Source organism: Microtus oregoni, unplaced genomic scaffold, assembly GCF_018167655.1.
Source record: "Microtus oregoni isolate MIOR12 unplaced genomic scaffold, Mior012 000000F_ref0000247, whole genome shotgun sequence".
NCBI classification, from domain to species: domain Eukaryota; kingdom Metazoa; phylum Chordata; class Mammalia; order Rodentia; family Cricetidae; genus Microtus; species Microtus oregoni.
The window spans coordinates 92,747,880-92,772,497 of NW_024543059.1; the positions used below are offsets into that span (position 1 = coordinate 92,747,880).

Here is a 24,618-nt window from a genome sequence, read left to right on the forward strand (position 1 = left end):
GTATGTACATTTGGTTAAGTAAGAATGGAGAAGTGCTTTGCTGCCATCATTATTTGAGGTTCTGACATAGGATACGATTCTAACATTTTAAAATAAATGGGTTTAATGAATGAGTTTAGCATTGCTATTAGCCTTGGAGAACATTTTCAACTATAATGAAGAATTATTTTATGAATTAAAATGAGATCTTTGGACTGCTGATACATTATAGTTTGTGGGATTTCTATTTCCTTTACTCCCAAATAAAAAATAGTTTTATGTCATGGTGTATATAAATACCATATAATTTAGCACCAAAATGGGTTTTTGTTGCCTTGCTTTCAAAGAAGAAAAAGGAAACTTACTCACCATGGCAGAATTAGAACTATGAAGCTGTCAGCATAATCTGGCTCCTTGCTCACAAGTGACTGCTTCCCAAACATTCTTATGTTCTGCAGAGGTGAGGAACCAAGGCACAGTCTACACTTACCCGGCAGTCACCAGCACTGGTCGTGTTGTACATAGTTGTGCAAAATGTTAAGTGATGACATTTTGGTAATGTTTGGAGAGCTGAGTGAGCTATTTTTTTTTAATTTATTTTTTTTATTTTTTTCGAGACAGGGTTTCTCTGTGGTTTTGGAACCTGTCCTGGAACTAGCTCTTGTAGACCAGGCTGGCCTCGAACTCCCAGAGATCCGCCTGCCTCTGCCTCCCGAGTGCTGGGATTAAAGGCATGCGCCACCACTGCCCTGCTGAGCTATTTTTTTTAAACCCAAATCCCTAGTCGACCAGTGTCTTCCTTCAGTGATTTATGGGTATAAGTTAATTGACCTTTCTATTTTTAAAAAATCTGCTTTATTCCCTGTGTGTGTGTCTGTAAGTATCCCAGGCTGGCCTTGGATTTCCTGTGTCGCTGAAGATGACGTTGGACTCCTGATCCTTGACCTCCCAAGCGCTAGGTTTATAAATATGTGCTGCCATACCCAGTTTATACAATACCAGGGATTAAACTCAGGGCTTTGCCTGATAGGCAAGCACTGTACCGACTGAACTACATCCCCAGTCCCTTTTATTTTTATTTATTGATTGGCTTTATTTGACTTACAGTGCTGGTAATCAAAAGCCCAAGACCTTGCTTGGCTAGACAAGTGCTTTACCCTCTGAGCTTTGAGTAGTATTATGTTTTATGGTTTTTGTAGGATCATATCCATGTTCTTGGTAAAAGATGTGAAACTCAATAAACCGCATACTGTCTTGTTAGGAATATATTAATTAGGGTAGTATGTGTGTATGTGTGTACACACGCATGGTAGAATTTGGGGATACCTGCCTACCCCAAAATTGGCAGTGGCCGATGTCTGTACATATGCGTGCACACATTTGTCCTTCAAGTCTGTCTTATTGCACTCAACATGATGCTCTCTAGTCCCATTCGTTTTCTGGATGATGATGTCATTTCACATTCTTTATGGCTGAGAATAAAACACCATTGTGTATCTATGCACAATTTATACAGTTTTCTTCATCCATTCACCTTTTGATGGGATTTAGGCTGTTTCCACACACTGCTTCCTGTGGCTAGCGCAGCAGTAAACAGGGAGTGCAAGTACCTCTGGCGTGCTGGTTTACATTCCTTTGGTTACACATGCAGGCGTGCTGGGGCTGGACCATGGCAGTTCTATTTTCAGCTGTTTGAGAAATGCCACACTCATTTACATGGTAGTCACACTAGTTCACATCTCACCAGCGTCGTCTAAGGGCTTCTCTTCCCCACATCCTTACCAGCATTTTTTGTTGTTTGTTTTCTTCATGATAGCCATTCTGACTGGAGTGGGCTGTGAATCTCAATGTAATATCAATTTGCATGTTCCTAATGGCTAGGGAGACATCTTTCATATACTGTACTTATTAGCTATTTGTATTTCTTCTTTTGAGAACTGTTTGTCCAACTCATTTTCATGTTCATAGATCAGTTTTAGGGCATTTAGTTTTGTGAGTTCTTTATAGGTTGTACATATTAATATTCTGTTAGGTGTCCAGGGGCAAACATTCTCCCATTTTTCACTTTTACAGCCCTGGGCTATTGTCGTCCTTCCAAGTCCTTTATGCCTGGGTGCTGAAGGGTTGTCCTTATGCTATCAGATAGCAGTTTGGAGTTCAGGTCTTCGCTTAAGGCTCTGATCCATTTCTAAACTGGTTTTTATACAGGGGAGAGTAGGACCGAGCTGCAGTTTTTTACATGTGGATATCCAGTTTTCTTTTTTTAAAAAAAATATTTATTTATTTATTTATTTATTTATTATGTATACAATGTTCTGTCTGTGTGTATGCCTGCAGGCCAGAAGACCTCATTACAGATGGTTGTGAGCCACCATGTGGTTGCTGGAAATTGAACTCAGGACGTTTGGAAGAGCAGGCAATGCTCTTAAGTGCTGAGCCATCTCTCCAGCCCCGGATATCCAGTTTTCTAAGCACCATTTGTTGGAAAGGCTTTTTCCAACGTGTGGTTTTAAAACTTTGGTGAAAAATTGGATGACCATTAATGTTTTATAAAATTGTTTCTCATAATATCCTTTAGGTCTTTTTGATGATGGCTAACTTTTTCAAAAAAAAAAAAAAAGACCCATGATCTCTGCCTTAATTGCAAATTTACTGCCCTGTTTTATTTAGTTCATCCACTGGACAGATACTTGTGAGTGTTGACTGCTTACACCCTCAAGAGTTAGAATTGCAGTGGCTGGACAGATTCGTAGCCGATTATTCCATTGGAACACAAGAGTGGGTGCAGAAGGATCCAGGAGAGAAGGGTAGAGGGAAGTGAGGCAAGCACTGAGTCCAAATTTATTGTCATTTTGGTCATAGGATGAGAGTTGAAAGCATAGTCAGGAGTGGGGGTGTGGGGCCGAGTCAAGAGAGCAGAGGAGTGGAAATCTCCCTGTTAACTGCCCACATTGAAAGTCCGTCCATTGCGAGTAGCAGTTACAAAAGTGATTAGGCAACCACTAAATATCATAGACACTAAGTCATTCATCCCACAACTAATTGCTCAGTGTCTCCTCTGCCCTAGATTGTGCGTTGGGTTTGGAGGAATGGGCCACAGAAAGAAGGCACTGTTTGTACTTCGAAGGATTTTACTCTTGAGTTTAGGGCTGGTAGAGTTCTAAACAGGCACAAACTCAATTACTTAAAAAGAATTTGGCCAAGTACTTGTGTTACAGTGTCCTGTGGGGCCAGGGTAATCCTGGTTAGATAAACAAGCATGGAAACATTTCAGGTTATTCTGAAAAGGGTTTCAGAATTGTACTAATCAAAACCAAGAAAATCAATGAACAACTCATGCCAAGGCAGACTAGGAGCAGGGAAGATGCTTAGAGCCGCGCAGCCAGCCAGAGGAAATGCTGTGAGGGGTGAGAGGAACAGCCAGAGTTAATTCAGACACTAGGACTGATGCTCACAGGAGGAACTGTTTCCAGCCACCCTGGAAGTCATTGCTGTGCCTGGCAGAAATCAGCGAAGGCCTCAGCAAGGACTGAAGATGGCCTTCAGTAGGCGTTTGGGGAGGCTTGGGTGCTTAGAGGCCTGAGGTAAAAAGCTCTGTTCGTACTTTAGACCAAGGAGTATTGTAGCTTCACAAGGAAACCCTTCCCCCTGACGTCTCCCACCAGACCAGATTCCAGAACTGAGTTGCACGTGACGCCTCCCTGTCCAGCAGTTCCAGGCATGCAGGAGGCATTTGTTAAATAGAAATGAAGAACAGTTTTTTTGTGTTTGCAGAGACATTTTTCCTTCGAAACTCTTCTAACCTTTTGTTTACTTATGACATTAAGAAAAGATGTATCTCTATGTGTTTTACCTGCATGTATATAGGTATACCACATTCATACAACGCTTGAAGGCCAAAAGAGGGTATCAGGTCCTCTTGGACTGGAGGTACGGACAGTTGTGAGCCATCATGTGGGTGCTGCTAATTGAACCTGGGTTCTCTGAAAGAACAGCCTGTGCTCTTAACCTTTGAGTCATCTGTCCAACCACTTTTTATTGTACCCTCCTCTTTCCTTCCATCCATCCTTCCTTCCTTCCTTCCATCCTTCCTTCCTTCTTTCCTTTATTTGTGTGTATCCTTAATTTGCTTATTTGTTTGTGTGTGCATGCGTGTCTGTGTGGAAGTTCGAGGACAAATTGAGGGAGTTGTTCTCCCCTTCCATCACATGGGTCTTGGAACTTGAACTCCGGTTCAGCTTGGTGTTAGTGCTTTTGCTCACTGATCTATCTCTCCAACCCTCTTCTGAAAAAGATTATTATTTTTTTATGTATCTGTGTGTCTTTGAGTGTGTGTGTGTGTGTGTGTGTGTGTACACCACATGTATGTAGGTACCAGTGGAGGTCAGAAGAGGATATCCCTTGGAGCTAGAGTTCCAGATGATTGTGATCATCCACCCAGTCAGTATAGGTGTTGGGAACCAAACCTGGGTCCTTAACAAGGGCGGCAAGTGCTCACTCATAACCAATGAGCAATCTCAAGCCCCCTCTTCTAACCATTTTATGAGTTAAGCAGTTGCAATATCAAGCCCCCGAAGTAGGAGGATCATGAATTGAAGTCTGAGACCCTGTCTCCACCCCCACCCCCACCCTCCAAAAAAAAGAAAGAGAAAGGAAGCAGCAACTGGATTTTGTAATAAGTATAATGCGTTGAAAAGCATTTTGTGTGAAATATTCTTAACGTTGATCTAAATTTTTACTGTTGTTAAAAAAGAAATCATGAGGTCGGGGTGGGGAGTGGAGGGTGGCCTGAGATTACTGAGTCTTTAAGAGCCTTTACTTCTTCTTACACAGACCACAGTCTGGTTCTTAGCACCCCAGTCAGGAGGTTCAGCCACCTGTAACCACAGCTTGAAGGGCCTTAAGTCCTCTTCTGGTCTCAAGGCCTGTGCGTGCACGTACATATAACATACCCCACACAGACATACACTCACATGCATAAATCTTTTTTTTTTTTTTTTTTTTTTTTTTGGTTTTTCGAGACAGGGTTTCTCTGTGGTTTTGGAGCCTGTCCTGGAACTAGCTCTTGTAGACCAGGCTGGTCTCGAACTCACAGAGATCCGCCTGCCTCTGCCTCCCGAGTGCTGGGATTAAAGGCGTGCGCCACCACCGCCCGGCTCACATGCATAAATCTTAAACAGTGAGTCATGAAGCCAACAAGATGGTGCTTGTTGCCCACCTGTGATCTGAATTTGGTTCCCAGGACCCACATGGTAGAAGGAGAGAATCCGTGAAAACACTTGTCCCTGTTGGAAGTAGCATGGTTTGTGCTCTTCTCATCTCTGGTAGTAGCAATTCATCATTTGCCTCCCATCTTCCCTCCCTTCTCTGTGCTCTCCCAACCCTCAGCCCCCACCCCTATTGCGTCCGTACAGCAGTGTAAACGCGAGTGCTCTGCCAGATGAACATGGGAGTTGGCATGTCCAGTGACTCTGCTTCCTCACACAGGTCCTTCCCGCTGGCCTGGTGATAGACTAATACCTGTAATATGGTAGTTGTTTTAAATTGTTGAGTTGTTAGGATGGTGTGCATTTGTGGTTTTGATTTGAGTCTTGTATAGAATAAGAGATCAGTTAGCTTTGAGTGTAACTGTAGTCCATCTAGGCCAAAGCTCTTCATTCTTTATAGATAAGGAGGCAGACTTTGTAGTCAGGTAACTTACCCAAGGTCACATAGCTGCACACTTGGCACAGTAGCACTGAAATTTACTGTCCCGTTGAGTTTATTACTGTATGGTGGCACCAGCTAGGAAATTAAGATAGAAAGAAGCAGAATTTATTTTTTGCTCATGTATATGTCAATAGAAGTCTAAGGAGAGAGTCTTGGTCCGGCACTGCTAGAAGGTTGTTCACGAGTGGTGTCAGTCTGGGACCCAGCTGCCCAAACTGTGCTCTAGTTATAACGTGGAGTTGCTAGAAATTTCAAGATTTCTTTATGGAAACAAGTGTTTAAAAGAAAAAGGTGTCTCTGGTACCACTGGAAAGCCTCTGCAATGGCTTAGACCTGTGGGGACACTTGGAGGAAAAGTTCTGAGACCAAGATGGGTGAAGCGTGCCAGAGGGGATGGCAACCAGGACAGCAGACAAACCCAACGAAGAGAGTCTTTGTTCCTCAGGGTGGGGTGGAGAGAGTGCCGCATACATTGCTGTAGTTTGCTGGAGCTGTTAGCTTGCATGTTTGTTTGTTTTTTAAATAAGTGTGAATCCATATCCATCTAGAGTTTTATTACTTTGAGACAACTGTTGAATACAACTGCCCTTTCTGTTAGGAATTTGCACCAACATCAATATCAAAGTAGTTTTTAGAAAGTAAAGTCCTTTGAGGCCCTGACATCACTTGGTAATATTCTCAGCAGCGAGGGCAGTTTTACAAACAGTGGCTGGCTAACGGTCACTGAGCAGTACTGTGGACCAGGCACTGCCCAGAGCATTTTCTGTTGACTGTTCTGCCGTCCTGTTTCATGGCATATGAGCAGAACAGGACACAGGACATTTAGGACCTTCTTTGGTGGACTGGCCTTAGTTAGATGAAAGAAAGAGGGAATGTATGGAGTGACCCTCCCAACTCTCTCCCTTAGAATCTCCCCCTCCATGGTTCCCATTCTTTTTTTTTTTTTAAGATTTATTTATTTATTATGTATACAACATTCTGCCTCTGCCCACATGCCAGAGGAGGGTGCCAGATGTCAGTACAGATGGTTGTGAGCCACCATGTGGTTGCTGGGAATTGAACTCAGGACCTCTGGAAGAGCAGCCAGTGCTCTTAACCTCTGAGCCATCTCTCCAGCCCCATGGTTCCCATTCTTATTGTCTGTAGGGTCATCTTCAGTTTCTCCTACTCCAATCTGTAGTTTTTTCTCTGCCGTAGTCTATAGCAAGTCAGTATTCCTTTAAACTTACTATTTTTGAAGTAATATAGGATAAAATATAGGTAAAATTAGAAGTCCAAACGTCATACGTAGTTGGCAAGGGAAGTACAGTGTGTGAACATGGTGGGCAAAACCGCAGAGGGAAATGCTGTGGAAGAGAGCTTGCTGCCTGAGTGATGTATCTCAGGTGAAGCTGGAGGCCAGAGTCAGAGGAGGTGGCTGGAGAACTGGGAGAGTCACTGGCTGGTGATTTGTGCAGTGGTGCTGTTTGGAATGGTGAAGACGCGGGAGCTTTGAGAAATATAATAGACACAGTATTAGGCTCAGATACGTGAAGAGTAAGAGATATTTAAATAATTTGAGAATTACTTAAGGAGAGAGAAAATTATTTTACACCTTAGTAAGCTACTGTGTTGACTGATTTTATGCTTACTTGTTACAAGCTTGGGAAGAGGAGTTTCAATTAAGAAAATGCCTCCATAAGATCCAGCTGTAGGCATGCCAGTAGGATTGATTGATTGATTGATTGATTGATTGATTTTAAGACAGGGATTTTATGTGTAGCCTTGACTGTCCTGGGACTTGATCTGTAGATCAAGCTGGCCTTGAACCTCGAACTCATAGAGATTCACTTGCCTCTGCCTCCTTAGTGTGTGCCCCCACTGCCCAACAGGACATTTTCTTAATTAGTGATCATGGGGGAGGGCTCAACCCATTGTGTGTGGTGCCTTCCCTGAGCTGGAGGTCCTGGCTTCTATAAAAAAGCAGACTGAGCAAGTCATGAGGAGCACGCCAGTAAGCAAAACCCCTCCATGCTTTTGTCTGCATCAGCTCCTGCCTTCGGTTTCCTGCCCTGACTTCCCTCAGTGATGGAGTGTGCTCTGAGATTTGTAAGATGAAATAAACCCGTTTCTTCCCAAGTTGCTTTGGGTCCTGAGGTTTTATCACAGCAATAGAAACCCCCTAAGTAAGACATCTAGAACAGTGAGTGGATTCCAAGTGACTCAGATTTCAGAGTGTACTTGGAAGATGGACAAAATGGTGGAACTTTGCATGAGTCTACAAGCTGAATGGGCTAAGTAGGCCTTGTGATACAAAATGTGATTCACTCTTTGTGTATAGCAAATGCCCAGTAACATACACTGAAAACAAATCCTGTGGGCAATAAGAGTTGCCTTCATTTATGAGACGGACTGAACGCGTAATAAAAACTAGGGAAGAAATACACAGAGTAATAATAAAAGGAAGGGCAAGCACTGTCACGGTCACCCTCGACCCGCAAGGATGACGCGACCACCGGAGCTCTTCTCACTGTAGTTTATTCCAGGACCTTTATTCACTCTCTCTCTCTCTTCCTCTCTTCCCCTCTCTCTCCGTTGACCTCTCTCCTTTTTTCCTCTCTCTTTCTCTCTCTGTCTTTCCTCTCTCCTCGGGCAAACCTCTCTCAGCCCTTAAGTAGACATGGGCTGCCAATCCCGGATTGCCAGGTGGGCACTGCCCATAGGTTCACGCATATACAGGCAGCTGATAATCATTGCGTGATCATAGCATAGGTCAGGCCTTAGCCATCTCAGGAGTTGATTATACATCTCCATCAGGTGTGATTCCATGCAGCTCGCTACAAAGCACACATTTTCCTTTTCTTCTTTCTGCAACCCAGGGAATGAACAGGGCCTTGTACATGCCAGGCAAGTGTCCTTCCACTGAGTTGTATTTCCAGCTCCCAAAATGACATTCTCTAGGGAACCTTTGAGAAATAAAAGTAGGACAGCATAGAGGGAGGCAGGTGTGTGTGTGTGTGTGTGAGAGAGAGAGAGAGAGAGAGAGAGAGAGAGATGGGGGGGAGATCCTCTTTCATAGAGTAGAACCTAGTGAGATGGGTAAATATTAGTGGTGTTATTAACAGATTTATTTATAATCCCTTTCAAAATAATCTGACATGAGCATAGGTATACCATTTTCAGTATTGAAAGGAGAGCATTTAGTACCTCATTACACTAAAGCTTACATGGTCTGGAATTCTGAATTTAACGATTTAAAAAACATGTAGCATGCATTTCTGATTTTTCCCTAGAACTGAAAAGTTTTTCTAGGTATGCATAGCGAAATTTGTATTTTGACAGTGTCATAAGACACTGTGCTACTTGAATATTGTAGTAATAACGTTTTTTTGAAGATTTATTCATTTTTTATGTACATTAAGGTTTTGCCTGTATGTATGTCTGTATGAAGGTGCCAGATCCCCTGAACTGGAGTTCCAGATAGTTGTGAGCTGCCATGTGGGTGCTGGGAATTGAACGTGCGTCATTTGGAAGAGCAGTTTCTTAACCACTAAACCATCTCTCTGCCCCGTACAAAAACTTCTTGATTCTGCAAGAGTGTAGTTATTTTGGGTTTTTATCTTCAAATGCTATTTTAACTTAGGTTTTTTTGTTGATAAAATGAAGAAATATTTAGTGCATTATCGTGCATATTAATTGTACATTTGTGCTGGGCATAGTGGTGCAGGCCTTTAATCCCAACACTCAGGAGGGAGAGGCAGTTGGATCTCTGTGAGTTCAAGTCCAGCCTGATCTCCAAATCGAGTTCCAGGATAGGCTGTTATAGAGAGAAACCCTGTGTTGAAAAACCAGAAGGAAAAAAAAGCACATTTGTTCAATATTTATTTGACTAATTGCTATCAGGCCCAGTTGGGGCCCCTGGGAACACAGGGAAGAACAGTCTGGCAGAGCTTTTGTTTTAGTGGGGAGATGAGAAAAGTAAGTCTGCTGTGAAAATCCATGCTGTGAAGGAGTATACAGTGTGGGGAGGAGGTCTTCGGGTGATTTCATCAGGAATTGTTCTGAGGGAGCAGAAATGTGAGTGAAGAAGAAAATCTTGCAAAAAATTATTTCAATCAGATGGAACAGCAGATGTGCAAACCGTGAGTCAGATCTAGCCTGGTGAGAACCAGTTTTGCGTGTTAGAGGAAACCCGAAGAAGCTGGCCTGACAAGAGCGTTGAGGACAGAGTGGAGACAACGAGAAATGAGGGTGAGGAGATCGGCAGGGAGCAGAGTATATTGGACCTTATTACCCACACGGTGTAATTTGAGTGTAAATAGAGGCCACGAGACAACTCTAGTCAGTGTTGCGACATGATCCAGACAGGAGTGCTGTGTGCTTGTGATTCCAGCCATTGGGCTATTGGGTGGCAGAAAGAAGAGGATCCTTATAAGTACAAGGCTACCTTGCTATACATAGAATTCTCAGACTTCCAGGGCTACATAGCTAGATCCTATCTTTTTTGTTGTTTGTTTTCATTTTTGTAGACAGGATTTCTCTGTCTTGGAACTCCCTTTGTAGTCCAGGCTGGCCTCCAACTCACAAGATACACCTGTCTCTACCTCCCAGACGCTGGGTTTAAAGGCTTATGCCACCACTGCCCAACTGCTAGACCTAGCTTAAAAATTAAAAAAAAAATTGACAAAAGCTTTGCTAGGAATTAGGTAGGCTGTGGTTTCCAGTGTATTTTTAACACTAAATTTTTTATGGTGGTAGTAGTGCATACCTTTAATCTGAGCACTCGGGAGGTAGAAGCAGGCAGAGTTCAAGGCTAGCCTGGTCTACAGAGAGTTCCAGGACAGCCAGAACTATTAGACAGAGAAACCCTATCTTGAAAAACTACACATACAAAGCAAAACAAAAACACACAAAATTTTAGTAATATTTAACATGTATTAACACTGTTCCTTCTATGTCACTTACCAGTTTTGACCTTAGCATGTTAGTTCAATGTTAGTGCCTTTTACTGGGATGAAAAGACTAAAGGAAGAACAGGCTTGTTTGAGGTGGAAGTGGGGAATAAGTAACTCGGTCAGTATTGGGCATTAAGTTTGAGATGCTTACGGGACATCTACTGTGATATATCCGGTAGGTAATGACTTTGAAGCCGAGTTTGGAAAGTAAGATTGAAGGTCTTTGGGAATCTAGCACATGCCAGCTTTGAAGCTAAACTAAGTGGAAATGTCTATTTTGCCACCAGATATAACTGTGGACAATTTCCCCGCCCTTCCTGCTTCATTTATCTCATTATAAAATGAGGATAATAGTGTCTACCTTACAGAGGGGTGAGGATTAAATGAGTTAATGGTAGCAAAGTACATAGAACATCCTGATACATTTACTTTTTGGGGGTTTATTTTATTCATGAATAGTGCTTTAAACCACCAAATTAGGAAAGTTAGAGCATTAGTATAGGTAAAGAAAAAGACAAGGATTAACTTGGAAAAAGCAGATTTGAAAGGCAGAATAAGGACTAGAAATGACCACTCAGCTTGTCAAAGATGCCAGTGGCTTGGAGACCTTGAGAAATGGTTTCAGTAGTGATGGGGATGAATTGGAGGTATTTAATTGGAAGTGTGGAGGACACACTAGGGAAATTTTGCTACAAAGAGACATAAAGAGGGGCAACTCAGTAGGTAGAGTTGCTTGCTTTGCAGTCCTGGGCCCCTCAGTGGAGGGAGAGAACTCACTCCTGCAGGCTGCTCGCTGCCCTCCACATATGTTCTGTGTGTGTTGTTGCTCCCTCCCCACCCCCATAATGAGTAACAGTGGTAGATCTTTCAGAGGCCCAGGGAAAGTGGAGGAGTAGCTAGAGGAAAATGAGTGTGTGGGGGTGTCAAAGATTGATGGGGCGGTGTGTATAACGGCAGTTCAACAGTTTATGTGCTGAGGCTGACATAGTAAGGAGAGAGCAGTGATACTGGACGTCTCAGCAGCCACAGGTGAGGGGAAGCAAAGGCGATAAACACATAAGCACAGCAGTGAGGACGTCGAAGAGACAGCTCATCCGTCGATGAAGCTAGAGAATGTTAGTGGAGCTAGAGGTAGATTAGTAGATTGGTTGTAGGAAAATGAGTTAATGTTCTCTGATGGCCTTTGTCTAAAAAGGATGGTCAGGGTTGTCAGAATTAGCATTTGATGTTGGAGAGATGTGGTAGCGTTTTAAGAGCATTTTGGAAGATGAAAGAATTATTGACTAGAGAAGATCTAGCAGGCAGATGTCAAGGTTTGGAAGTTTACTTGACCTTTGATCTTTAGCTTAAGTGATTCCAGTTAGCTAAGGAGGGTGGTACAATCCTTCCCGGAAGAGGAGCTAGCTGTATCACGAACAGTAGAGGCAATACAGGTTCAGCTGTTTGAAACCTTTCTAGCTCTGTGACTGGAAGGATCACTTCTGGAACATTCCGCAGGTCCATTGGCCAGTCATAAAATTAATAACTATGAATAGGCCGTAAGCCACAAGTTCACAATTGCTCTTTTGCTCATTGAGTATTTCATACTTTATGATGCTGCTAAAAAGATACGTGTTGCTATCTTTGAGTAATGTCTGTTTTGCAGAAATGATACCAATGTAAAGAAAGCAAAGTGCTCTCACTGAGGAACTCACAGTTATCCTGATAAACATGAAAGCTCACAAAATTTCACAGGACCTGTATTTTCCATTAACCTAGAATTACCAGTCATATTATTCCATACCTTTGTTTGAGTACAAAGAAATTAAAAATCTATTTTTCTTTTTCAGGTGCTGGAGAATCTGGTAAAAGTACCATTGTGAAACAGATGAAGTAAGTTCACATAGGGCCTGCAAGACTGAATTTACCCTCTTCATAGAAAGTTCATAATGTTTTCATTTTCCGTTCATGGTATTGACTTGCGGTTTTCTTCCTTTTGAAGAATCATTCATGAGGATGGCTATTCAGAGGACGAATGTAAACAGTACAAAGTAGTTGTCTACAGCAATACTATTCAGTCCATCATTGCGATCATAAGAGCCATGGGACGGTTAAAGATTGATTTTGGGGAAGCTGCCAGAGCAGTAAGTATTTCTCATTTCCTCTTCACTTGCTGCTCTTCTGTAGATGCAGTTAGGCCAAATTTGTGTCATGTTTTAGGGAACAAGAAGAAGATAAGATGGTGCGAATAGTGTGTGCTTGTTTTTGATGTGCTGTCTGTCTGACTCAATAGATAGTAAGTTACCGCTGCAAGCAGAGCCTGGGAGTGGGATTCTGTCGATAGAGTATAGGTCTCGGTGGGCTCTACTCAGTTGCTTCTGTCACAGTACCACGGGCTTTATTTTATCGTAGTTGAGGATAGTAACTATAGACTCTAGAAGACAGATTGTGTAGTTGTCCCTGCTTTCAGAGCTATAGGGGTCAAGGGTAAATTCTGTAAGACCATAAACACAAGCTCTCCAATTTTCAAAGTGATTTCAGGTATTCAAAAAGTGTTTTGTCAGCACTTGGGAGGCAGAGGCAGGCGGATCTCTGTGAGTTCGAGACCAGCCTGGTCTACAGAGCTAGTTCCAGGACAGGCTCCAAAGCCACAGAGAAACCCTGTCTCGAAAAACCAAAAAAAAAAAAAAAAAAAAAAAAAAAAAAAAAATGTTTTGTCACTATCTTACATTGAACTCTGGGTTATTACTTACTCAAATATAATTCTTTATTGCTTTACACAAAGTGGAATTTAAGTCAGTTAATGATAATAATAATATATTTAGTAGACTTTGAGGGCAGTTTGTGAAGTAGGGTGTTTGATGCCAGTGGAGAAAGGGCCAAAATGAAGACAGGAGACCTTTTATATTGTCACCAGCTTAGTCTTAGGAGAGTGCTGGAGAAGTACAGGGTGCATCCGAGGATGTCAGCTGTGTTCAATGACACAATACTCAAGTGCCGTGGGAAAGTAAGTGGAGGAGACTTGGGGGCTTTGCCTGGAAAGACAAAACTGTATGGTTCGAGTAGCTTAGGGACTCCTACCAGCTGCTCAGTTTATCAAGTGCAAGCTAATGTTTGGTCAGTGGGAAGTTGAAGGGGAACATATTAAAAGGGCCATTGTGGTTTCAATGTGTTGTTGAGTAGATATATCTTTGGGGTGAAATAAGGGAACAGGACCTAGATTAAGTGTCAATGGCGAAAAAGGAGGGGAAGGAAAATGTGAGTGACTTTTCTTGTCATATGACATAGTTTAGAGCCTCTTCTTCCCTCCTGGGCATTGTCCTAAGGGCCTGCAATGCTTGGTGAGTAAGTGAACAGCATTCAGCCCAGAGGCTGCTTTCTGCCCCCTTTTCTTTCTCTTTGAATTTTATTTAAATTATGTGTCTATGTGTGTTTAGATATGGATATGTCCCTATGTGTGTGGATCCCCTTGGAGGCCAGAGGGGTTTGGTTTTCTGGAGCTGGAATTGCAGGCACTTGGAAGCTACTTATGTAAGTGCTGAGACTTAACTCCAGTTCTCTGCAAGAGCCATGCATGCTCTTGACTACTACGCCTGCATTTTTGGTTCCTAGAGACAGTGTCTTACACACTGGTTCAGGCTAGATTTAAATTCACAGTGGTCTTTCTGTGCAGGCTAGTTTTCTGTTCTTCTTAGGGAAATTGGAGAGTTCAAGTAAAGTTTTTATTCCTATCTTAGCCCTTTCCAGTCTTTGTCTCTTGTTGACTTTTCTTCTTTGCACTGGAGCTCTTCCGTGTTCTTTTCTCTCCTTCATGTTATCCAGATACTTCTCTCTAGTACTTGTTGTATTCTGTAGCTGACAGAACTGTGTTTATTGATTTTTCCTGTCTCTCTTGGCTTTTCTCCTGGTATTTAGTCTTCTTAGTTTCGGGGACGGCTCCTTTAGCTTGTACTTCTTTCCATCACTTGTCCACCTCTGTTTCTCTTGACCGTTCCTCTCCCTTTCATTTACTTCCTTCATCAGATGTCATCAGGGCCTGGGGAGAGAGCTCAGTCAGTAAAATCCTTGCTCTCTGTGACGACCTGAGTTTGATCCCCAGAACTCACAAAAAGCAGGTGTTGTTGGTGTGAACTTAAAACCCTAGTGCCGGGGAGACCGAGATAGGAGGATCCTGGGGGCTCTCTGGCCAGCCAGCCTAGCCGAATCAGTGAGCCACAGGCCAAAGAGAGACGGTGCCTCAAACAAACAAACAAGGCAGATGCTCCTTAGCAACAGTACTGAGGTTGTCCTTTGCTCCACACACATGCTTGTGTTCACGCACAGACACAGCTGGTATCAGTAATACTCCTGTGTTGCCAGGTAGACCTGACATTCATAGTCCCTCCCAGGACTCCTGAGTCATCTGTCTTTACAGCGACCGCTCAGCCTAATCCAAAGTCCTTTTAAAATAAGCTTTTAAAGTTTTAATCTTTCGTAGTTTCTCTTTTTCTCTCATAGCTAAGGCTTTATATTTGTATTTATCTTTTTTATTCCTCTAGTTTTTAATGGTTGTTAAGAGAGTGAAAAAAATAGAGCCGAGTACGGTACAGTTCTCTTTCGTATCTGTTTAAGGTTTGCTGTCAGGAGGGGCACTCTGTAAGCCTACGGAGAAGGCTTTATTTTCCGGAAGCTGGAGCAGGCTGGTGAGCAATTAAGTAGAAAGGGGAAAATATTCCTTAAGGACATTCTTAGAGGCCAGGCAGTGGTGGCACACACTTTTATTCCCAGCTCTCGGGAGGCAGAAACAGGCAGATCTGTGAGTTCGAGGCCAGCCTGATCTACAAGAGCTAGTTCCAGGACAGGCTCCAAACCTACAGAGAAACCCTGTCTCAAACAAACAAACTAAAATGGAATAACATGGTATTAAAAAAATACATGTGCTTAATTATTTGTATGCCTGCTTGAGTATAGCTCAAATTTCAGTACTTGTGTAGTTTTCAGATGTTACATAAAGCAGTATACCATACGTGGAAAAAAAATCTTACTTGTTATTTAGAATGTTTGACAGTTTGTATAATGCTTAAACATTTCTTAATCATTTGCTCTTTTATTTATCATCATCATCATTATTATTTTGAAAGAGAGAAGAGGGGTTGAGAAGATGGTTGAGTGGCTAAGAGTGCTTGTTGTGTAAGCATAAGGAACTCCTAGTACCATTGTTACAGGGAATCATGCATGGTCCTCCGTGTCTGCTTCCCCTGTACTAGGTGCAGAGACAGGCAGATCCTGGAAGCTTGTTGGCTGGCCAGTCTAGCTAAATGACGAACTTGCGGTTCCGTGAGAGACTGTGTCTCACGGGAACAAGGCAGGGTGAGAGAGACATCTGAGCCCTTCCTCTGGCTCTCCTGTATGCACATACGTGGGTGTGTGTGCACACATATATATACAGTACTCCCACACCACACGAAAAAAGAAACGAGAGCGAGAGAAGAAGTGCATATCGTGCATGAAAATTGTTACAGAGATCTACATATACAGTATTCCCACACCACACGAAAAAAGAAACGAGAGCGAGAGAGGAAGTGCAGATCGTGCATGAAAATTGTTACAGAGATCTACAGTATTACCAGGTGAATATCGGACAGAATCTGGACGTAGAGTTCGGCAGAGTTAGTTTAAGTGCAGTGTGGTGATTTTGTGGGTAGATGTACAAATTGTCAGTTTTACTGCATCTGTGTTCCACAGTGCTTTTTGTTTGCTAGTTTTTGTTTTTGTTGATATAAACATCCCAGGTGGTAGTGGCGCACCACTTTAATCCCAGCACTCAGGAGGTAGAGGCAGGCAGATCTCTGAGTTCAAGGCCAGCCTGGTCTATAAAGTGAGTTCCACAACAGAGCTGTTACATAGAGAAACTGTCTAGAAAAACAAAACAAATAAAAGACATATATAATCTCTTCTCCCTTTACTTTCTATTTATGTATTATGTGATTAAAAAATAACTTCATCTTTATAGTTACTTGGAATTTTTAAGGTTGTAAAAACTAGATTTATATAGAGAAATCTTTGAGATCTGGGTTCAGTTTGGTTGTTGTTTTGGAACAGGGATTCTCTGTGTAACCCTGGCTGTCCTGTCTCAGTCTGTACACATTGAATTTAGAGATCCACTTACCTCTGCCTCCCTGAGTATTAGGATTAGAGATGTACGCCACCACTGTCCTGCTGTGTTCAGTTTTACATGTGTATAGAAATGAGTAAAATAAATTAAACCATCAAAATTCTCATACCACCTTTTTTAAGGCTTACAAACTAATAAAATTCCTGTCTGAAGGTCAGGACATTATGATCGTCTTTCTCTGCTGCTATCTTTTCTCCTGCTGGAGAATGTTGGTGGTGTTCCCTAGATTTCCTAACATTTTCCTTGAGGGCTTGATTCCTGTTACTTGGCCTTAATCATCTCCTTCCTGTCTGCTCTCTGCAGTGAAGGGGAAGGAGCAGGCAACCTTTGTCGTAGTCCCTGAGTCATGTTCAGACTCCACTTCTTAATGCGCACACCTTTTTGTTTCTATGTAGTGGTAGGCACATGCTCTACCACTGAGCTATACCCCGCAGGTCTCGGGAACATATACACCTGTGCGTATATGTGTGGGCATCGAGTGTGGGAGGCTGGAGGGTGATAGCAGATGTTTTCTTCTACCATTTTCCACCTTATGTTTGGAGACAGTGTCTCTCCAGATGGGGAGCATGCCATTTTGGCCAGAATGGTAGGCCAGTGACCTCCAGGGATCCTTCTTTCTGTGCTTCCCAGCACTGAGGTTACAGGATGTAGCTCACTTGTGCTGTGGCCTTCAGCTTTTACATGGTTCCGACCTCAGTCCTCATGCTTGCATAGCATGTACTTGATCACTTAGCCGTGCTCCCAGTCCTCATTCAGGGCTTACTTTAACAGCATGGAGATCTATTGCATTGTCTTTATGCTGTGTCTCACAGACCAGTATTCCCTACTCCCACCCAGGCATTACTCTTGAGTCATCAGGAGAGAGGATTGGGAGTCCATCAGAAGGATGGTGGTATGACATCTAACGTATGTGTATATGTGCATGACACTCGTCCAGTCTTAAAGAAGTGGGAACTCATCTGCCCTCTCTTAATTGTTTTCCTAGGATGATGCCAGACAGTTATTTGTCCTAGCTGGCAGTGCTGAAGAAGGAGTCATGACTTCTGAACTCGCAGGCGTGATTAAACGGCTATGGCGAGATGGTGGGGTGCAGGCTTGTTTCAGCAGATCCAGAGAATATCAGCTCAATGATTCTGCCTCATAGTAAGTAATTTTTTCCCCTTGAAACTGTAATAGAAAATGATTTGGTGAGTCTAGAGAAAGTTCAGTACTTATCTTAAGGAAATATTTAAATATGAGAAACGTCCAGAAGTCTATAGAATCCTTTGTTCAGCGCTCTCACTTTACAGCAGGCAGGTGAGGCGGAGACGCCTAGTAGAGGTCGGTCCCTGTGTATAGGACAGGCACTGACGGCCAACTGCAGGGGAAGCTAAAATCGGATATGTCTTCTCTCTCACATGCGCGCACACCCTGGTTTGCTGTTGTATTTGACACAGGATCTCACTGTGTAGCTCTGCTGGCCTTGAACACACAGAAATCCACCTGCCTCTGCCCACCATGCTAGGATGAGAGGTGTGCAGCCCCGCGTCTGGTGTGTCAGCCCTTTTTACACTCTCTCTATTGTACTACGAATCTTTCTGGTAGTAGTGATTGCCACTTAATTTTGTGTGGGGGTGGGTACTAGGGATTGAACTAAAGTCTCCTGCATGTTAGCGCATGCTCTTCCAGTGAGCTACATCCTCAACCCTCTTTTTAGTTTTTATTTTGAGACACAATCTCGCTCATGTTGCCAGTGAACTCATTGTATAGCCCAGGCAGGCCTGAGCTTGTGATCCCTCTGCTTCAGCCTTCTAAATGCTGAGATTACAAGCCTGCGCCACAGAACCCAGCACCATTCACACCTTGTGCCAAACTATGCTAGTAGACTTCTGTAGAATGAGAATATTATGTCAGAGAATAGAGTTGAATCATTTCTTCATCAAGGAAGTTCTCTTGAGTATTAGTTTTAAAGAATTGGTAACTACTACTGCTATTTTACTATTACATGGGATCCCATTTTGGCCCCTACATGTTTTTAAGGCCTGTATTCATGGTGTATTTTAAAAATGTGGTTGTGTGTGTGTGTGTGTGTGTGTGTGTGTGTGTGTTGGGGGGGCTCGTGAGTACTTGTCATCTGTAGCCCTCTCTGAACTAGATAGTGCACTTTTGATTATTAAGGTATTTTCTCTAGTATTATATTTCCCCATCCTCATTCTGTCACAAATTGTTACGAGCAATTAAGTGGTATTTATAAAGCTTCCTTAACTCTTATAGTGGAAACGGTTTGGCATACAGTAAAAGGATTTTTGTCCACTTTTTAAAAATAGGATTGTTTTTATGTGCTAGTTTAGGTAGTTCAGTGGTCATCAAAGGTAGATTTTTAATTGCTTCTTCTGTCATATAGTGGGTAAGCTGTGACTCCCAGTTACGTGTTGGGTATAGAGTTGTCTCCCGCCAAAGTTGTTCATCTGAGCTTGATTTGGTTTGTGGAAGAGCTGGGTGACACACTTCCAGTAGTGCCGCCTGCTCTTGTACTTCTCTGTCTGGAGTCAATGAAGATTTAGCTTTTTGTCTCCTCTCTACTCTTGCCCCTTTTTTGAAAGAGGATCTTGTTACATAGCCCAGGCTGGCCTGAAACTTCTGTATATATGTATATTTTCCTGATTGCTCTCAAACTTGGAGCCTCTTGCCTCTGCCAAGTGCTGGTTTTACAGGCATATACTGGTGAGACACCGAGTGTAGTTCTTCTAATTTTTGTAATTCAAATGTCATTCCCTAATGAGCTCTCAAATAGTTATGTATGCAACCGACATAAATTTAAGTATCCAAGAACGTGTGTTTTAATTTTTTGTGTTTTATTTTCATGGGTCTTACTATGTAGCCCAAGCTTTCCTGGAACTCTGGAGTCTGGGCTTACAGGTCTGTGCCACCTGTAGGTTTGTTTTTTTCTGTATAAATACATAACCTATTTCATATTAGATTTCAGGAATTTTTCTTTAGCAGGAACAAAATTGCCATGGTTTTAAAATATGCCTTCACAGCATATTTAAAGCCATTTTTGTTACTTTGTGCAGAACCTATTAATTTCCCCCTGCTAGATTTGCTTTTCCCTCTCATTCTATGACACCGAAGAGATAATATTCTTCTGTCCCATCAGTGAGTTTTAGGGTCTACTTTTTTTGTGGTTTGTTGGTACTTAGGATTGAACCTTGGACCTTACACATCTAGTACCTAGCTAGTCTCAGGATCTACTTTTTGCTAAGCAGATAGTTTAGTCTGTTGACCTGTTGTGTCCATGGTTGGCTTTATCAAGTAAAAACCAATGTGTATTTCATCTAGTTACCTAAATGATTTGGATAGAATATCCCAGACCAACTACATTCCAACTCAACAAGATGTTCTTCGGACAAGAGTGAAGACTACAGGCATTGTGGAGACACACTTCACCTTCAAGGAGCTGTACTTCAAGTAAGTTAAAGCCTTTCCCTGCCTGTGCGTTGCACAGATTAGCCAACATGGACTTGTTTTGGGTTTTGAAACAAGGCCTCACTATGTAGAACAGGTTGGCCTCAAACTTGCATCCTCTGCTGCTAACTGCCGAGTGCTCAGGCATACACCACCACACCTGGCTTATTAGTCCCTCTTAGTTAAATTCTCTGTAGGGGTGTAAAGTTTTGTAAGCAGGGGTCCTTGGTTTAGAAACTAAATATATTTATCGGCCATTAGCTTAAGGTCGCATCTGATTGAAACGCACATACTTTTTTTTTCCACATATTTATTTTTTTCTCCAAGTAACATAAGTATTTATGCCCATTTAGAGGAAATTGAATGTAAAACTAATTAACAGTTTACCTACCATTAGAATTAATCATGTAATTGCCAATCTGTGTTAATTCATATTTATTTTCAAGACTTTTTTCTTAGTTGCCAAATAGGTATTGAGTGTTGTTAGGATTGCAACAGTGCTGAGTAGTTAGAAAATAACTTTCATAGATGGCTTTGTTCTGACATTGTGATACTAAAATAGAAATATTTTCTTAGCAGCATTCTCTCAGTGGCCCCTTCCCACTAAGCTTAATGGGGTGGAGCTAAACTTGGCTTTTGTATTGATGTATGCCGTGCAAAGTAGGCCTGGGAATAGAGGTGTTTTATGGTGATGACACAAATAGCAATTGTTCTAGAGGACATTCTAGTGCTTTAAAAGAATTTCTTCCTGACACCAGTCATTCTAAGAAAAAGCCTCCGCTTCTCTTTTTAAAATGCTAAAACTGCTGTTGCTTCCTTTTTTTCTGTTCGTGACCTTTGAGTTGGAAGCAACCTTTCCCCCTCCAACGCTGGGTGTTGTAAGGTTTTGAGAGGTTACTTGGTTGTGACTGTGTGAGTGTGGAAGTCACTGCTACTGCACACAAAGGGAGCGCTACCTCAGATCCTCAAGTGAAGAGTCAGGGCTTCCAAGTCCACACAGGACTTAAGCACCAGTACCAGTTGAGGTATTGGAATTCTTGGGGTTGGCAGGGTTTGAGACAGGATTTCTCTGTGTAGCCTTGGCTGTCCTGAGTTCTGGGATTAAAGGTTAAAGTGTGCACCTCTACCCAGCCAGCAAGGTATTGAAGTCTTTTTATTTGTTTGAGACGTAGTCTCTCTATGTAGCCTTGACTGTCCTATAACTCACTCACTCTGTAGACCAGGCTGGCCACAAACTCAGAGATCTGCCTGCCTCTGCCTGCCTCCTGAGTACTAGGATTAAAAGCATGCACCACTACGTGGTAAGGTATTGGAATCTTAGCACACTAACTTGGATTTGAAACCTAGTGAAGGATTTTAGGGTGAACTGGCTGCTTATCTTAAGTACTGATGAACTTAATAACAAAATCAGCAGAAACTGTATGGATTACCCTTGAAGCCATAGGAATGAGATGTTTCTTTGTGTACTGTAAAATTAATAATTCAATTCTAATTAAATACCAAAACCAATATTTAGTGTGGGAAACATTTTTGGTCATTCATAGAATGGTCTTTAGCTAGGTAACCTTGTCTTTCTATGTAAGGGTCAGTAGCCAAGTCAAATTACTTACTCTCTTTCTATGCTAGGATGAGTAGCCAGTCAGATGAAAGTGCCACATCCACGTTATTATTGGCTGGAGATACCTGATTATGAAGTACTATCACCTCTTCCTTTTCCTCTTCTCTCTAGGCAAAACCACTATCCATTTATTCAAACATTTATTGAGCATCTACCATATGCAAGGCATTGTGTAATTACTTACTTGCCTCTCAGTTATGAGGTAATGTTTATAAAATGTTGATCTGTTAGTGAATAATACTGTGTTACTATGTACTAAAAGCTGGTAGTGGGAATTTATAGCATTCTGCTAGTTTTATGGACTTTACAGAAAACGGGACGTTAAATGCAATTATTGGTGTGCTAATATACCTCTCTTTCAAAGATTTATATGGTGAAATGTTAGCCTTTTTAAGCCCTTCAGTGGACTCTGGACTAAGGCCAACTTGTGATGACATCATTTAGCTGTCGCACAAGACCAAAGGTTGCAAAGAACTACAGGATCCTTCAGAAGGGAGAGTTGGGCCAGGAAGAGAGAGGATGAATGCTCACGTCAGACGTATTTAGAGAAAGCACATGGATCTTACTTCTCTTAATCTATGGAGCAAAAAAATCGCTGGACATTTAGGCTCTGAGTTACTGAAGATTGCACTCACTAGCCAGACACGGATCGTGAGAGTATGTGAACATTTGACTGCTGACCCCATCCGAGAAGGTCAGCTGTTCCTGTCATTGTAGAAAGTAAAAACAGACACTGTTGACACAAACTTAGCACTTAGAGGTCTAAAATAAGTCTGGAACAGAACATAGTGTGTGAGCAGTTGAGGCTTTGCTACTGCTGATTAGGTTCAAGCAAGATATGGTGTTGGGAAATGCTGCTTAGGCTTATTTATTTTGAGATAGTCCTGCAGTGTAGCACAGGCTGGCCTTGAACTTGCCATTCTTCTAGGCCTCCAGAATACTGGCTGAGTCATTACCCCCAAACTTGGTGCAGGGATTTAAAAAAAATATTGATCAATTCTTAGAATTCCAATATAAAATTTAATTTTTTATGCAAGTATCTCTGTATGTTTTTCATTAACACAAGGCAAATAAACTTGGGACTCAGAATGCAAGTTGGGAGTACAGAAACAAGCCACTTTGAGAGGCAGCATAGTGAGGCTAAGGAAAGAAAGTGGAGTTAGAGGGGCTGGAGACATGGCTCAGAGATTAAGAGTGCCAGCTGCTCTTCCAGAGGTCCTGAGTTCAATTCCCAGCAACCTCTTGGTGACTTTCCAGCCATCATATAATGATATATGGTGCCCTCTTTTGGCAAGCAAGCGGAACAATGTATACATAATAAATAAATCTTTAAAAGAAAGAAAGTGGATTTAGAGTGCCATGGTCTAGGGTGTAGTGCCTGGCACCATGGTAAACACCCAGCAAACACCAGTTGCTATGGCTGCAGTTATCTTCAGCTGGGCTCTTCAGCTCTGCATGGGTTCTTTCTTTTCCTTCCTTCCTTCAATCCACTTTTAGTTTTAACTCTGCTGACATTTGGCACATCCAGTACATGTTTTGAAAGGGAGGAGGCTCAGCTGTGGGCTCTGCTTTTAGCCACTGACAATTACTTAGACATATTTGATTTGAACCTTGTCTTTTCTCTTATAAGTGGGATTTGAATATGTCATAACGAGGAGGTTCTTAACCATGACAGACTAGAGAGAACTGTAAATGTGACTTTGCTGAATCTGGGCTTTCTTTCTTTACTCAGAATGTTTGATGTAGGCGGCCAAAGATCAGAACGGAAAAAGTGGATTCACTGTTTTGAGGGAGTGACAGCGATTATCTTCTGTGTGGCCCTCAGTGACTATGACCTTGTTCTGGCCGAGGATGAGGAAATGGTATGTTAAAACATTCGATACAGCTGGAAATGGACAGAACTCATAGGAAGATGGGTTGCCACCATTTGCTCACAAAAACCAAACTTAATGCCCTGTATTTTCTTGTCATTGAGGTTAGATTTCCAAAACCAATTAATTGTTCCAGTCTCCATTTGCTCTCGGTAGCCACATTATGTGGACAGGATTGCATCTTGTCAGCCATCCCTTCTCATCCTCTAACCCCAAGAATTACACAAATCAAGATTGACTCAGCTTCAAGCTATGCTAATGTCTAACTTAGTTCCGTGAGTTCATTTTGCTGCTAACCCATCCAAATCCTGTTTGCTTTTCAGAACCGGATGCATGAAAGCATGAAACTGTTTGACAGCATTTGTAACAACAAGTGGTTTACAGACACGTCAATCATCCTCTTTCTTAATAAGAAAGACCTTTTTGAGGAAAAAATAAAGAGGAGCCCATTAACAATCTGTTACCCAGAATACACAGGTAAAGGTTGTGGGTCTTAGGTCAGCAGCGATGACTCACGCATTCACTGGGTGTAACGTGGAGTTCTGGTGGGTACATACTGTACATACTGTACCCACTGCAAGTAACCTTCATCTCTTACCTCAACTCCGTGTTCATTCTTTCTTTTCTGTCCACTTACTGACTTTCTTGGCTATTCAGTTCATAAGATGAAAGATGGCATTGCCACCATTTCTGTGTCCCTCCATTAAAACAACGAGGCTGCACTGGGATTGCTTTAACCGCCAGTTGAGTTTCTAGCAAAAGATTCTGGTTATGGCTAAAGAAAGTATGCCAGGCGGTGGTAGTGCACGCCTTTAATCCCAGCACTTGGGAGGCAGAAGCAGGCAGTTCTCTGTGAGCTCTGTGAGTTTGAGACCAGCTTGGTCTATAAGAGCCAGTTCCAGGACAGGCTCTAAAAGTACAGCCAAACCC

The 24,618-nt window shown here is 42.3% G+C and overlaps 1 protein-coding gene across 1 annotated transcript in view; it reads left to right on the forward strand.

Moving 5' to 3' along the window:
• Positions 1-24,618, forward strand: part of Gnai3 (G protein subunit alpha i3) — a 39,147-nt gene that overhangs the window by 10,645 nt on the left and 3,884 nt on the right. Inside the window, exons 2-7 of the mRNA XM_041649558.1 lie at positions 12,452-12,494; positions 12,604-12,745; positions 17,741-17,898; positions 20,074-20,202; positions 23,550-23,679; positions 24,012-24,165. Of these exons, the coding sequence (XP_041505492.1) occupies positions 12,452-12,494; positions 12,604-12,745; positions 17,741-17,898; positions 20,074-20,202; positions 23,550-23,679; positions 24,012-24,165 (756 nt within the window). The remainder of the gene's footprint in view (positions 1-12,451; positions 12,495-12,603; positions 12,746-17,740; positions 17,899-20,073; positions 20,203-23,549; positions 23,680-24,011; positions 24,166-24,618) is intronic.